A 14335-nucleotide genomic window follows, 5' to 3' on the forward strand; every position below is an offset into this window, starting at 1 on the left:
TTAGCTGTGAATGGGGTGATCATGAACCACTGGAAAATGTCAAAGAGAAATGAGCAAAGCTTATTTAACCCTGACTCCATCCACCCAAGCTAGATCGCATAGGCAGGTCAGCAGCACCATGTATTATTGCTTACATTATATTAAAATAGCTCGTACAGGCCCCAACAGATTGAAAGACTAATGCAGAGACAAAGTCTAACATTTATTTTAGTCAAACTGAGAGGTAAAATTTTGCCCATCTTTGCATAAATGATACAACGATGTATAATTTCCATTTCACACTTATAAATCCTGAGATTCTTGCCTCTGCAGTCTTTGGACTGAGATTTCCCTTGAACTTTTCAAAAACCCTGATATGTTCAGGGTTCTGTATATCAGCTTCCCTCCCTCCCCCATACAGAAACTGGCACAGCACAGATGCTAACAAGCTCAGGATAGTTCAAGCCAGCACAAATTTCAGGCACAGGATTTCTGACTGGCTAGTTAACACGCTTATCTGATGCTCAGTATGTTCTGTTCACACAGCTTTTATCTTTCTCATCCTCTTGACTGCAGTGTGAATTTAGGTGGAATATCCATGTTCTCTCACAAAGGTGGTTTCATTTTTTAAATTGCTTTGGTTAAGGGACAATTGCATTCATCTATTTCAGTGCTGCCAACTCTTGTGATTTTATCATGAGCCTCTATGTTCTGGGTTTTCTTAAAGCCCCAGCTCCTGGAGTCATGGGATTGTGAGAATCTCAGCTTCCATGCAAGTAACAGTTTTAAAAAGAAAAGGAGTACTTGTGGCACCTTAGAGACTAACAAATTTATTGGAGCATAAGGTTTCGTGAGCTACAGCTCACTTCATCGGATGCATTCAGTGGAAAATACAGTGGGGAGATTTATATACATAGAGAACATGAAACAATGGGTGTTACGATACACACTGTAACGAGAGTGATCCAGTAAGGTGAGCTATTACCAGCAGCAGAGCAGGGGGGGAAAAACCTTTTGTAGTAATTATCAAGGTGGGCCATTTCCAACAGTTCACAAGAACATCTGAGGAACAGTGGGGGGGGGGGGAAGGGAGGAATAAACATAGGGAAATAGTTTTACTTTGTGTAATGACCCATCCACTTCCAGTCTCTATTCAAGCCTAAGTTAATTGTATCCAGTTTGCAAATTAATTCCAATTCAGCAGTCTCTCACTGGAGTCTGTTTTTGAAGTTTTTTTGTTGAAGTATTGCTACTTTTAGGTCTGTAATCGAGTGACCAGAGAAATTGAAGTGTTCTCCAACTGGTTTTTGAATGTTATAATTCTTGACATCTGATTTGTGTCCATTTATTCTTTTATGTAGAGACTGTCCAGTTTGACCAGTGTACATGGCAGAGGGGCATTGCTGACACAGATCACATTGGTAGATGTGCAGGTGAACGAGCCTTTATGGTGTGGCTGATGTGATTAGGCCCTATGATGGTGTCCCCTGAATAGATATGTGGACACCACATAAAAAGTGAACCCTACAGGTGCAAAAGCCCAGAAGGCAATTTTTTTCTTATAATTTTGGGGGACTGATTCATTTTTGAATGCTTGGGATTGACAGTGCTGCTACTCTATAGTAGTGGGAGAACGTATATTAGGCAATTTCTTGGCCCCTAGCAGAAGTGGTGCAGCTGCTCACTTCCATTTAGGTAATCTCTAAATTAATTTACATGAATTAATCCGATGAATTAGATCCAATGAAGTGAGTCGTAGCTCACAAAAGCTTATACTCAAATAAATTGGTTAGTCTCTAAGGTGCCACAAGTACTCCTTTTCTTTTTGCAAATACAGACTAACACGGCTGCTACTCCGAAACCTAAATTAACTGAATTTACCACTAACAATTGTCCTGAGTTCCTCTCCTCCACCTTCATCTCGGATTCCCTCCTTCCCCCAAATGTGACTTGTTAGTTACAAGATTGGTCAATGTTGTTTGCGTAATTTAAATTAACCACTTAGGAGAAGTTCTCCTGCTGACATAGCGCTATGCATGCTACCGCTTATACTGGTGAAACTTGTCATTCAGGGAGGTGGTTTTTTTCCCACACTCCTGAGTGACATAGGTTTTGCTGACATAAGCAGTAGCCTAGAAATGGCCTAAATTCCCCTCCCTGTCCTTCATGCCACCATTTATCCCTTTTGCTTCCTTCCCCACAGCAATGCCCAGCTCCAGCATCCTTAGGCCACTCCCAGCTTTCAAATCCTTCTTTGCACATAAATGAGCAGTTAACTGCTCATTCTTGGGGCAGAATGATGGGGGCCTATCACTAGCCTGGTCACACTGTTAATATGTTATATCCCCTCTCCTCTCTCCAACAACTGCCTGAGGCTGTGTCTACATTGCCAAGTTTTTCCGCCAAAAGTTAGACCACTTTTATTAAATCGCTTTAAAACAAGCTGCCGTTGCATGCCCACACTGTGCTCCTCATGTCACTGGAGCCAGAGCCATCCCCTGAGTAGGGCGAATCAGGGCAACTGCCCTGGGTCCTGCGCTTTGGGGGGCCCCCGCGCTTTGATAAAATAGGGATTGTCCCGATATTTAGCCCTTTGTCCTGCATCCCAACCGATGTGTGATCAGGACACCATTTGTCCCGATATTCAGGTGAAGAGGCAGGCAGGGAGGTGGGTGGGTGGGCAAGCAGGGTGAGGAGGTGAGTGTGGAGGCGAGCGGCAGACAGGCAGGTGGGAGGGGGATGAGGCTGCGGGTGGGCAGATGGACTGCGAGTAGAGCGGCGGACAGGTGGCACACCGGGTGGATGGCGGGGCGGTAAGCGGCAGGCAGGCGGGTGGGCAGACAGCAAGGAGGAAAGCGGCAGGTGAGGGGCGAGGAGGCTGATTTGTCCTAGGCCCCACACCCCTAGGGACAACCCTGGCTGGAGCGCATCCACACTAGCAGCTCTTGCAATGACAAAGAAAGCAGTGCACTGTGGTAGCTATCCCACTGTGCAACTGGCTGCAGGGTGCTTTGGGAACGGTTTGCAATTGTTGGGGATTGGTCCTGCTTTGAGCAGGGGGTTGGACTAGATGACCTCCTGAGGTCCCTTCCAACCCTGATATTCTATGATTCTATGAATGCCTCATGGGGCAGGTTTCTCAATCCCATTGTTCCATGGGCATCCTACTAGATTACCATCTGCTTTTCAACTGAAGTATGTGGGGGGAAGAATGTGTGACAGGGAGCGTGTGTGTATGAAGGTGGAGAGAGAGACTGTGTGTTGGGGGAGAGTGAGTGTGTTGGCATGCTGTGTCCTAAGTTCAGACAGCCACCAAAAGCAATCTGTCCTGAGGCAGAGTGAAGAGAGAAACCCAGACATCAGCCCCCAGCTCCCTCTCTGGCTCTGCACAGCACAGAGTCTCTCTCTCACACACACACACCCCTCTACCCCTGCGTGTTCGTAGTGTGGGAGACAGCAGGAACGTTCCATGTTGAAGATTTGCTCTGTTTCCCAGCACAGAGCAGAATGCCAGCTGCCAGAAGGGAGCTTTGAACGGGAAGAAGCACATGCATGCAAGGTTGCTGGGTTCAAAACAATGAGCAGTGCTGTCACGGCAGGCACTGTTGGCCATCTCCCGAGGCCAATGACAGCGATAAAAGAAAGCAAGGTGTTTACACTGGCACTTTGGCAATAAAACATTTGCACAAAAAGTCTCATCACCCTCGTGGTGGTGGTTTTATTACAGCGCTGCTACTGAGGAGTTTCGTCGCAAAAAATGGCTTTGCAGTGTGTACACCTCTGCTGTTTCATCGCCAAAAGCTGCCTTTTAGCGAAAAAACTTGGCAGTGTAAACCAGGCCTTAGTCTTTGCGGAGTGTGAGCTCTCTAGGGCAGAGAGCTCATCTCCGTCTGTGTTTAGAAAGTCCCTTGCACGGTTGGGTGCTACCACAATCTAAATGATAATACTCTCCTCCAAAGTGTGGCAGGTTTTTCATACTGCACCTACTTCTACAGACTAGGGATTAAACCTACAAAAACTGTTTACGTACGAAAATTGTTCATATGGAGCATATTCACTGTGTGGGAAAACAACAGTTGTTTTATATCTTTAAAAGTCATGTGGGAGTTTTACCTGGCACTTATGACATGTTACAATATCCACGATAAGGGAATTCTTTTCACCACCTCATTTAAATATCAGTTAGCCAGCAAGAGACCCCAAATCTGAGATGTGAGTGGGCTGAATTACTCCCAGCTTGTCAACATTTGTACTTTGTGCCAGTGCTACAGGAGAAAGCTGACAAGGAGAGCCCAGAGTATTGCCAATATTTAAACTACAAGAATTACTTGAAATCCCATTTCCTTTTGGAACTTCTCTCTGCTTTCAATTCCCAGCATCACCACTGACCGCTTTCAAACACTTCCATAATAATTATATGGACCATTAACCATTTAGTTATTATACACCACTTTGTGGTACACTGAGAACTTTAGAAAGTTCAGACACCACTGAAACCTTTAGAGCACCAAAGCCACTTGATCATACATGAGGGCAGGTAGCTTTAGAAAAATATCAATTTGCTGAATATCTGATGTTTAGCCAGACATACACAGGCTAGAATTTTCTCCTACTCTGACCCAACCCCGATTTGGCTCAGGATTTTGTGTTTCTGATATTAATTTTAAAAGAGCAATAGTGTTTCTAGCACTGTTAGAAGAATCTTTGGAGGTAGATTTCAGTAACATACTAAATGTAATTAGAATGCCTAGAAACTAATGCTTGCTGCAGATTTATACTGCATTCCTGGGCCTAATCCAGAAAAGTGCTAAGCATTCACAATCCCCCAAGAGAGCGAATATTAGTGGCTGCTGGGCACTTCTCTGGATCAGGCCTTTGTGAGTGAGCTGTAGCTCACGAAAGCTCATGCTCAAATAAATTGGTTAGTCTCTAAGGTGCCACAAGTACTCCTTTTCTTTTTGTATGACCTCCAGTTCAATCACAAAACTTTGGTGCCAAGGAGTACAGGGTATATTTAGAATAAAGACTTCAATGGAACACCTTAAAAGGAAACAAATTTAAAATTACACTAAAGACCATTTAAAGTACTGCTTTGGGAATGAAGCAGTTAACACTTTTTAGTAAATCAGGATTACCCATTTAACATACTCCCACTATACCTTATCTCTAATGTAGTTAAAATCCCAGAACAAAGAAGATTGAAAGTACTCAACGAACAGAGATTAAATCAAAAGCCTTTCTGCTTCAGAAGTAAGCTTTAGCTGGCTCCTCGAGATCATCACAGTAGCATGCCTAACCACAGAAAGTAAACAACCAAAAATAGAGCCTTTACAGAGTAAATACCAACCAGTTTGACTTTCAATAACCCACACACAAAAAATAATTCACATGATACAGCACTAGGAAAGACTGATTCCCTAGTGCATAAAATGAAACTTCCTGCCAAGAACGTTTATTCTGTCAGCCAGTCCAAGCTCACTCACACTTTCAGCAGACCCAAAACACAAAGGCAGCATGCAGTTTTCAGGCGTTTGGAGCATGAACAGCTCCGAACTCAACACCACACAGGTCAAAAAGCCAAGTGACTGACTATAACTTCCTTTACAGCAAAACATTTATTAGCAAACAAGGCCACTAGACTTTTTTCCTTCAGAAGTTCCATCATCACTATCACTACTGTAGCTAAACCAAGTGCCAACACTGATTCTGTACTACGGAAGTTTTTATACTGCACTCATTGCCATAGTATCTGAGCACCTTCCAGTAAGCGTGTTAAGCAACATACCTATTTATTGGTCATGTGTTTGTTCGCTCATCCTCTCCGCTGAAGAAAGGCAAAAAGAAGGTGGGGGAAATTAAGGCAGAAGTTGCTGCAGAGCCAAATACAGCCAAGGAGTGGGTCTGTTGGGGCAGCAATTTTTCCAGAGTCCCCCAGAGAATTAGCAGGTGCCATGCAAAACCTGAGATCAGAACTGACTGAGACCATTTTGACCTGCATCACAACAACAGTTTGATCTCTACCTCAGGGCAAAAAAACCAAACATAACCAAAAAACCCAAAAAACAAAAACCACCAATTTTTTGAAAAATGGCTATTTTTTTTCTCCCAGATTATATCTCTGGAAACCCTAGCTCATATGACCCAACTTTGAATCACCAACCCTACTCTGCTCTGCACTCACCTGAGTCATAGCTAATTTCAAAAAGAAAAGGAGTACTAGTGGCACCTTAGAGACTAACCAATTTATTTGAGCATAAGCTTTTGTGAGCTACAGCTTGAAGTGAGCTGTAGCTCACGAAAGCTTATGCTCAAATAAATTGGTTAGTCTCTAAGGTGCCACTAGTACGCCTTTTCTTTTTGAGAATACAGACTAACACGGCTGCTACTCTGAAACCAGCTAATTTCAAGAAAATCAGGGCAAGCATGCAGATTTTAGAGCAGTCAGAAGTGTCCTTTAAACAGGAAGTGAGGATGGGAAGGACTCCTTTACACATCCACTGACAGCACAGGAGGGTCTGAAAAGGTGTGAAGTGGCCTATTCATTTCAATGTGATGTTTTCAGCATGCAAACACCCCATGAAGATTAACATAATCTAAAACAGGTTTCAAAGTAGCAGCCGTGTTAGTCTGTATCCGCAAAAAGAAAAGGAGGACTTGTGGCACCATAGAGACTAAAATTTATTTGCGCATAAACTTCATGAGCTACAGCTCACTTCATCGGATGCATGTAGTGGAAAATACAGCGGGGAGATTTTATATACACAGAGAACATGAAACAATGGGTGTTACCAAACAGACTGTAACAAGAGTGATCAGGTAAGGTGAGCTATTACCAGCAGGTGAGCCGGGGGTGGGAGGGAACGGGGGGGAATAAACATGGGGAAATAGTTTTACTGTGTGTAATGACCCCCAAAATCATAAGAAAAAAATTGCCTTCTGGGCTTTTGCACCTGTACGGTTCACTTTTTATGTGGTGTCCACATATCTATTCAGGGGACACCATCAGTTGGCAACGGGCTTTGTTGCAAGGATAGGTTCCTGGCCTGACAGACAGCCCCCCAACCTGAAGCAAGTACTCACCAGCAACCACACACCACACAACAAAAACACTAACCCAGGAACCTATCCTTGCAACAAAGCCCGTTGCCAATTGTGTCCACATATCTATTCAGGGGACACCATCATAGGGCCTAATCACCTCAGCCACACTATCAGAGACTCGTTCACCTGCACATCTACCAATGTGGTATGTGCCAGCAATGCCCCTCTGCCATGTACATTGGTCAAACTGGACAGTCTCTACGTAAAAGAATAAATGGACACAAATCAGACATCAAGAATTATCACATTCAAAAACCAGTCGGAGAACACTTCACTCTCTCTGGTTACTCGATTACAGACCTAAAAGTGGCAATTCTTCAACAAAAAGACTTCAAAAACAGACTCCAATAAGAGACTGCTGAATTGAAATTAATTTGCAAACTGGATACAATTAACTTTGGCTTGAATAAAGACTGGGAGTGGATGGGTCATTACACAAAGTAAAACTATTTCCCCATGTTTATTTCTTCCCCTCCCTCCCCCCACTGTTCCTCACATGTTCTGGTCAACTGCTGGAAATGGCCCACCTTGATTATCACTACAAAAGGTTCCCCCCCCCCCCCGCCCCAGCTCTCCTGCTGGTAATAGCTCACCTGATGAAGCGAGCTGTAACTCACGAAAGCTTATGCTCAAATAAATTTGTTAGTCTCTAAGGTGCCACAAGTACTCATAATCTAAAACACTAGATCTGAGACAAGTGAACTGCTCCATGCATCTCAACGTGTGCTCCCTATCTGTGATGTGCATGAAGTATGCATGTTCTCAGCACCCCATCCAAAGGGGCAGGACTTTTCCAGATGCTGGCTCAAATTGAGGGGCAGAGAGAGAGAGACTCAATGTTACGGAGCCACAGGTCTGGTGCTCTTGCACAGCTCTGTAACAGTCCCTGGGAGGAGCCCTTTAGAGTATTAACCCCCTAGGGTCACATTCTCTCACTGGAGTAAACCCTGTAGCTTCACTGCCTCCTGAGTCCAAACTTCAGAGCCTTCAGCACCCATTTCACTCAGTGAGCCCACTCGAATACTTGCATACCCAAAGGAAGCAATGTACCCCCAACCTCAGTGACTCAGACAGCATTGGAAAAGAAGGGTGTATTAGATGTCTGGAACAGCATAGAAACGTCTTAGTTAGCACTGAGAATAGAACAAAAATTACAGCATAGTCCACCTGGGTCAGTCCTGCCCCTCCTCTTTGTCCCCAGTCCAGAAGCGTGTTTCCTACTTCCAACAGCCCACACTATACTACCCTAAGGGTCTCTCCTCTATTGTTTGTTTCTCTTCCTGGTCTGAACAAGATCACCTGGCTATCTACTTAAGTTCTCAGTCCCCTAGCTGGACAAAAACAGCTGGCTTCCTGCAGGGGGTGGGGGCAGTCCAAGGTCATTAGTTGCCAGGCACCATGCCCAGCCATCAGAGTGGCCATATTCTGCTGAGACTTTAGCAGAGCAAAACAACCCTTCCCACCACCTATTTCAACATGCAGCACATAGGGGAAACTGAGGTATGCACAGTAATCATACAAAATATTAAGAAACATTCCCACTTCATCACATTCAGACCCTCTCAAAAGGGCAAGCACCCTCCCTCCCACCCCCACCACCAGATTGCCACTCACATGGGGGGGGGGCGGGAGGATAGAAACCCTGAAAATAGAGAATATAGAAAATTCCTTCTCAGTATTTACTTCTTTCAAATACTTGCAAACAAGAGCATTTTGTTTGCTCATGTAATGTCAGATGAGTCCCCTGAAGTTAACACAAAAAGCTTTAACTCACTGGCAAAATTCCACTTTAGGTAATTACATCCGGCCTACCGAAGATGCCTTGGGTGGGTTTAGCTGGATGAGTAGTTTTACACTTCTTGTCCTTTTGGTATTGCTGTGTACTGTTGAACAGCTGCCACATTCCACCCATGAGGCTGGATTTCAGTGATGGGTGACAATTCCTATATATAGCTTCAAGTAAGTTTAAATGTGTTGTGAATTTTGAAGATGAAAGGCACAATTTTAAGTGATCAAGATGATTACTATGAAATCATTATCAAGAAGTCTGCCTGTATAATACTACCCAAGTTACCTGTGTTGACTGGATCACTGTAAGGTCATTAATGTAGCAAAAGCCTGCCCCCATGGCAGAACGAAGTCCAGCAGTCCCGAAGGTTAGCCTGCAACAGAGACGATCCCGCAGCTCTTTATTCATCCCATTCCGTACCAGGTTTTCAATCTGCTCTTTTGTTTTAGGGTTCTGCAAAAGAAAAACAAAGGTTCTGTTCCCATTGCTCAAGGAGAATCTGATGGAACAATTACTGCTGCAGTGCAGTTAGTGAGAGAATTATTTTAACACAAATTCACAGGATAGGAAGAAGTGGTCTCCGTATCCACAACCCAAGCTCTTTTATAATACAAGTTCTATGTTGGTGTAAGAAAGGATCACTCTTTGCTCTAACCTGTGTCATTTCTAGCATGATCTCTCCTCAAACATATTTAATTATGCATAGGCTTGGAAACAGCAGATTTTTATTGGTAAATGTCAATTTCACCATATACACATAAATCAACACAAACATTCCCATCTATAATCATCAAAGTTTACATATAGGCAAAGAAAGAAAAGTGCTGTTTGAGAACTTGCTAGAATTTGAGTTAAGGCTCAAATTTACTTTGTATATTTTGACAAGTGATGTTGACTGTGTTTTAGTGGTTACAAAGCTTTAACTTTCTAAATCTCAACATCTACTGTGATTAAATAATTATTCTCTGACCTTCCTATTGTCTGAAATACCCCATAATTTCCTGCAACTGTGAAAAGTTAAATAGATAAAAGTCAGCAAAATCCTTAAAAACAAACATTTTTTATATTATCCATCAAACTGATCGAGTCAAATTCTGCCAAGCCTAATTATGTATGACTCAATAATTAAAGAAGTGCATTGTACTCCAGAAGATGTTCCTTTCCAAAGTTAAGGCCCAGAACCAGATATCTTGGAGTAGTTTACATTGCAAAGAGTCGTAACAAAATTGCTTGTCAGCTGCACTAGGAATTGGGGATTTTAAAAGGCTTATGGGTAAATTTCAAAGGCACCGTTAGTCAATGGGAGTTGGGCTCCACGGGTGCCTTTCAAAAATCTACCCCCTACAGTATTACGTAATCTTATTTGTTTCTAGCAGCTCATGCAGAACCATTCCCTAGTGCTTTGTCCAGTTTAGCTTTAAGTTACTCAAACAGATGATATGCTGTTGTTGTAGCAGTGTTCGTCCCAGGATATTAGAGACACAAGGTGGGTGAGATATTGTTTACTGGACCAACTTCTGTTGGTGAGAGAGACAAGCAGAGGAGTCAAGCAACAATTAAGTTGGTGTCACAGTCAGGACGTGTGAGGGATATTCAAGTTACATTCAGCCTCAGAAATGTGTTTGGATCTGTGAGCACCCACAGTAGTAAAAAAAAAAAAAAAAAGGTTAGGGCAAGATTTGTTTTAATTTAGGAGAATGTAAATATGAATGCACAAGCAGCTTCAGTGTCTCTAAGCAGGGACAAAAATATTACTGTGGTGTACCAATAATTTAATCAGAACTGTAAAAAATATTTTAAAATATAAAACCCAGCATTCATGCCATGTGAAGACTGCATAGATAATGATAAAGTCTGGCAATGCAAAGCAGAAACTGCAGTTCCAACAGCAACTTTTATTGCTTGATGTGAAGCAAGGCCGAATTATATAAATTAGAGGTTTATCCAGAAGAATACAAGAGCGTACACGGTATTTGCACTACATGGTACATATGAACCATTTTCTATTCCTCTTTGGGGTACAGTATTACTACTTATTACAAAAGGCATATCTTGATGTCTTATGCTGCACAACTGCTGATTAACATTGAAGTTGGAACCTTTTTATTTCTAACTGTGCAACCTCAGCATGTTTTCTGCACTGAATTTCCTAGTGTTTTCTGGGGGAAGCTGGAAGCGTGGAGGCTGGTTTTAGAAAACATTTCTCCTTGTGGAACTTACAGGCTCATTACTCCATAGCTATTCTATTTGCAAGCCTTACAAATTCTGCCTTCACCACTGCTGAATTCCACAAACCAATACATGTGCACTTCCGTATTTGTATTGCACTTGTATACATAGCTATATTCAAGTGTGCATGTGTAAACTTTAGTTTTCTACTGCACATATTCAACAAACAATTTTGAATGATTAAATCAAAACAGATTTTGTTCAACCTAAGCGATGGAAGTCATCCTCGGTAAGCACAAGGTCCATATCAACTTTTACGCTTCAGAGCTCAGCTGTTTCTTTTTACAACTGGGAATGGGAAGGAATGCTTCACTCTCACCCAACAGTCAGACTGTCAAATACAATTTGACTTTGGATAGAGATCAGTATCATAGAATCATAGAATATAAGGGTTGGAAGGGACCCCAGAAGGTCATCTAGTCCAACCCCCTGCTCGAAGCAGGACCAATTCCCAGTTAAATCATCCCAGCCAGGGCTTTGTCAAGCCTGACCTTAAAAACCTCTAAGGAAGGAGATTCTACCACCTCCCTAGGTAACGCATTCCAGTGTTTCACCACCCTCTTAGTGAAAAAGTTTTTCCTAATATCCAATCTAAACCTCCCCCACTGCAACTTGAGACCATTACTCCTCGTTCTGTCATCTGCTACCATTGAGAACAGTCTAGAGCCATCCTCTTTGGAACCCCCTTTCAGGTAGTTGAAAGCAGCTATCAAATCCCCCCTCATTCTTCTCTTCTGCAGGCTAAACAATCCCAGCTCCCTCAGCCTCTCCTCATAACTCATGTGTTCCAGACCCCTAATCATTTTGGTTGCCCTTCGCTGGACTCTCTCCAATTTATCCACATCCTTCTTGTAGTGTGGGGCCCAAAACTGGACACAGTACTCCAGATGAGGCCTCACCAATGTCGAATAGAGGGGAACGATCACGTCCCTCGATCTGCTCGCTATGCCCCTACTTATACATCCCAAAATGCCATTGGCCTTCTTGGCAACAAGGGCACACTGCTGACTCATATCCAGCTTCTCGTCCACTGTCACCCCTAGGTCCTTTTCCGCAGAACTGCTGCCTAGCCATTCGGTCCCTAGTCTGTAGCTGTGCATTGGGTTCTTCCGTCCTAAGTGCAGGACCCTGCACTTATCCTTATTGAACCTCATCAGATTTCTTTTGGCCCAATCCTCCAATTTGTCTAGGTCCTTCTGTATCCTATCCCTCCCCTCCAGCGTATCTACCACTCCTCCCAGTTTAGTATGGGAAGTTTACAAGAATGCTGCCAATTTAAATTCTCTAAAACAGACTTAAACAACATGCTCTGATTTTGTCTCCAGTTCCTTTTATAGGGTATTTCTTCTCCACTGTTTACATTTATGCAAATCTTTTCTGCAAGGGAGAAGTTTTGCAGAGGAACGATGAAACTGACTAGACACAAAATAAAAAAGATTCAGAATTTTTTTGCTAGCTTTTAAACCACAGTACTTCTAGATGTCACTATAGTCGGTACAACATTCAGACAAATGATCTTTCAAATCATGTCCCTTTAAGCCTACAATGAGAAAATTCTATGTAAAAAAAGGTTTCAGAGTAACAGCCGTGTTAGTCTGTATTCGCAAAAAGAAAAGGAGTACTTGTGGCACCTTAGAGACTAACCAATTTATTTGAGCATAAGCTTTCGTGAGCTACAGCTCACTTCATCGGATGCATACTGTGGAATGCACAATATGCATCCGATGAAGTGAGCTGTAGCTCACGAAAGCTTATGCTCAAATAAATTGGTTAGTCTCTAAGATGCCACAAGTCCTCCTTTTCTTTATGTAAAAAAAGATGCGATTGAAACTAGTATGTAACCTTAGAGTCCAGTCACACACTTATGCACATGAGTAACTTTTCCAAAGAGTAGTCCCACCAAACTTCAAATGTTTGCAGAATTGGGCCCATAGCCATTATTTGTATTATAGTAGCATCCAGAGGCCCCAATAAGAATCAGGGTGCTATCTGAACATATAGAAAAAGGTGGTTCCCACAATGAGGAGCTTACAAACTAGCTTAAGAAAAGATGCAACAAGTCGGCCTAAAAGAAGGAATGAACTGGATAACAATGACAGGGGTATATGGTCACAGACTAACCATATGCACAATTTAATAGCTCCAAATCATTGTGCTGAAGTATTGTCTTTTTTTTTTAATTCAGAGATCGAAAAAATAAATACGATAATTAGCAATCCCCACTGGCCATGAATCCAGTGAACTATAATAGATACACACAGTACCCAGACAATAGCTTAATATTTTTTAAATATCAGGTCAGAAAATCCAGGTCAGAATTAGAGATTGTATGCAAATATCTGCCATTTATAATACAAGAGACACAAGGTCTGAGAGCTCTGTGTAAGCTCGAAACTTCTCACAGAAGTTGGTCCGATTACCTCATGCACCTTGTCTCTCTAGGATCGGCACTGACACTTAACCAGAAGAATGGCTCAGATGTCCTTGTATGTAACCATCATATGTAACTGAAGACAGTATCAAACTCTCTCTCATGGTCAAGAGCCTCCAATCCATTATCCAACCTATTATTTGGAAAAATCCCATTTGATTGAGGCTGAACTGACTCATCATTATGCCTGCCAACAAGTGGTCCATTATTTCAAAGATTCATGTTGATGTTCAATAGGGCTATTGAACTATAATTGACATGCCTCATTGAATATACATGCTGAGAGGATATTTCCTTCAAAATACTTTCCTTCCATGACAGAAAAATCCAGTTAGATCTAAATAATTTAACTGGTCTTAGATATGTTCCCTACCTGATCCCTCAAACCCAGTGCAAATCTACCCCAGGAAAGCTGAAACTGCTTTTATTTGGTCAAGGTCCCCACTGCTGTTTTTAAACTTCTGGCAGTAACTGTTTCTGCCTCTGCTATTTTTATTTTTAATTGCCATTCAAATAATCCTTTCTAGTTTGTTGCTTCTTTATTATGGAATTAGATTAGACCCAAATCCTGGAGTGACTGGGGATATGAGTGAAATTAAATGAAGCGCATTTTACCAAGGACTCTTTGGTATGTCTACAGCTGCCGGGAGCGAATCTCGACAGACTCACACTTGCAGGGCTTAGGCTAGCGTGCTACAAGCTGTGTAGGCACTGCTTTGACATTTAGACTCCCTAGGTGCCACAGACCAAACCTGAACATCCACACGGCTATTTTTAAGCGTGCTAATGTAAGCCCCACTAAAACA

The 14335-nt window shown here is 42.6% G+C and overlaps 1 protein-coding gene and 1 long non-coding RNA gene across 3 annotated transcripts in view; one reads left to right on the top strand and one right to left on the bottom strand.

Moving 5' to 3' along the window:
• The window catches only part of LOC142071192 (uncharacterized), a 91849-nt gene that overhangs the window by 71280 nt on the left and 6234 nt on the right, over positions 1-14335 (top strand). The gene's annotated exons all lie outside the window — the stretch shown is intronic.
• The window catches only part of PGM2L1 (phosphoglucomutase 2 like 1), an 80390-nt gene that overhangs the window by 38514 nt on the left and 27541 nt on the right, over positions 1-14335 (bottom strand). For both annotated transcript variants that reach the window (XM_048838834.2, XM_048838843.2), the window contains exon 2: positions 9155-9322. In XM_048838834.2, coding sequence (XP_048694791.1) covers positions 9155-9322 — 168 coding nt within the window. The remainder of the gene's footprint in view (positions 1-9154; positions 9323-14335) is intronic.

This window comes from Caretta caretta, chromosome 1, assembly GCF_965140235.1.
Source record: "Caretta caretta isolate rCarCar2 chromosome 1, rCarCar1.hap1, whole genome shotgun sequence".
Taxonomy (NCBI): domain Eukaryota; kingdom Metazoa; phylum Chordata; order Testudines; family Cheloniidae; genus Caretta; species Caretta caretta.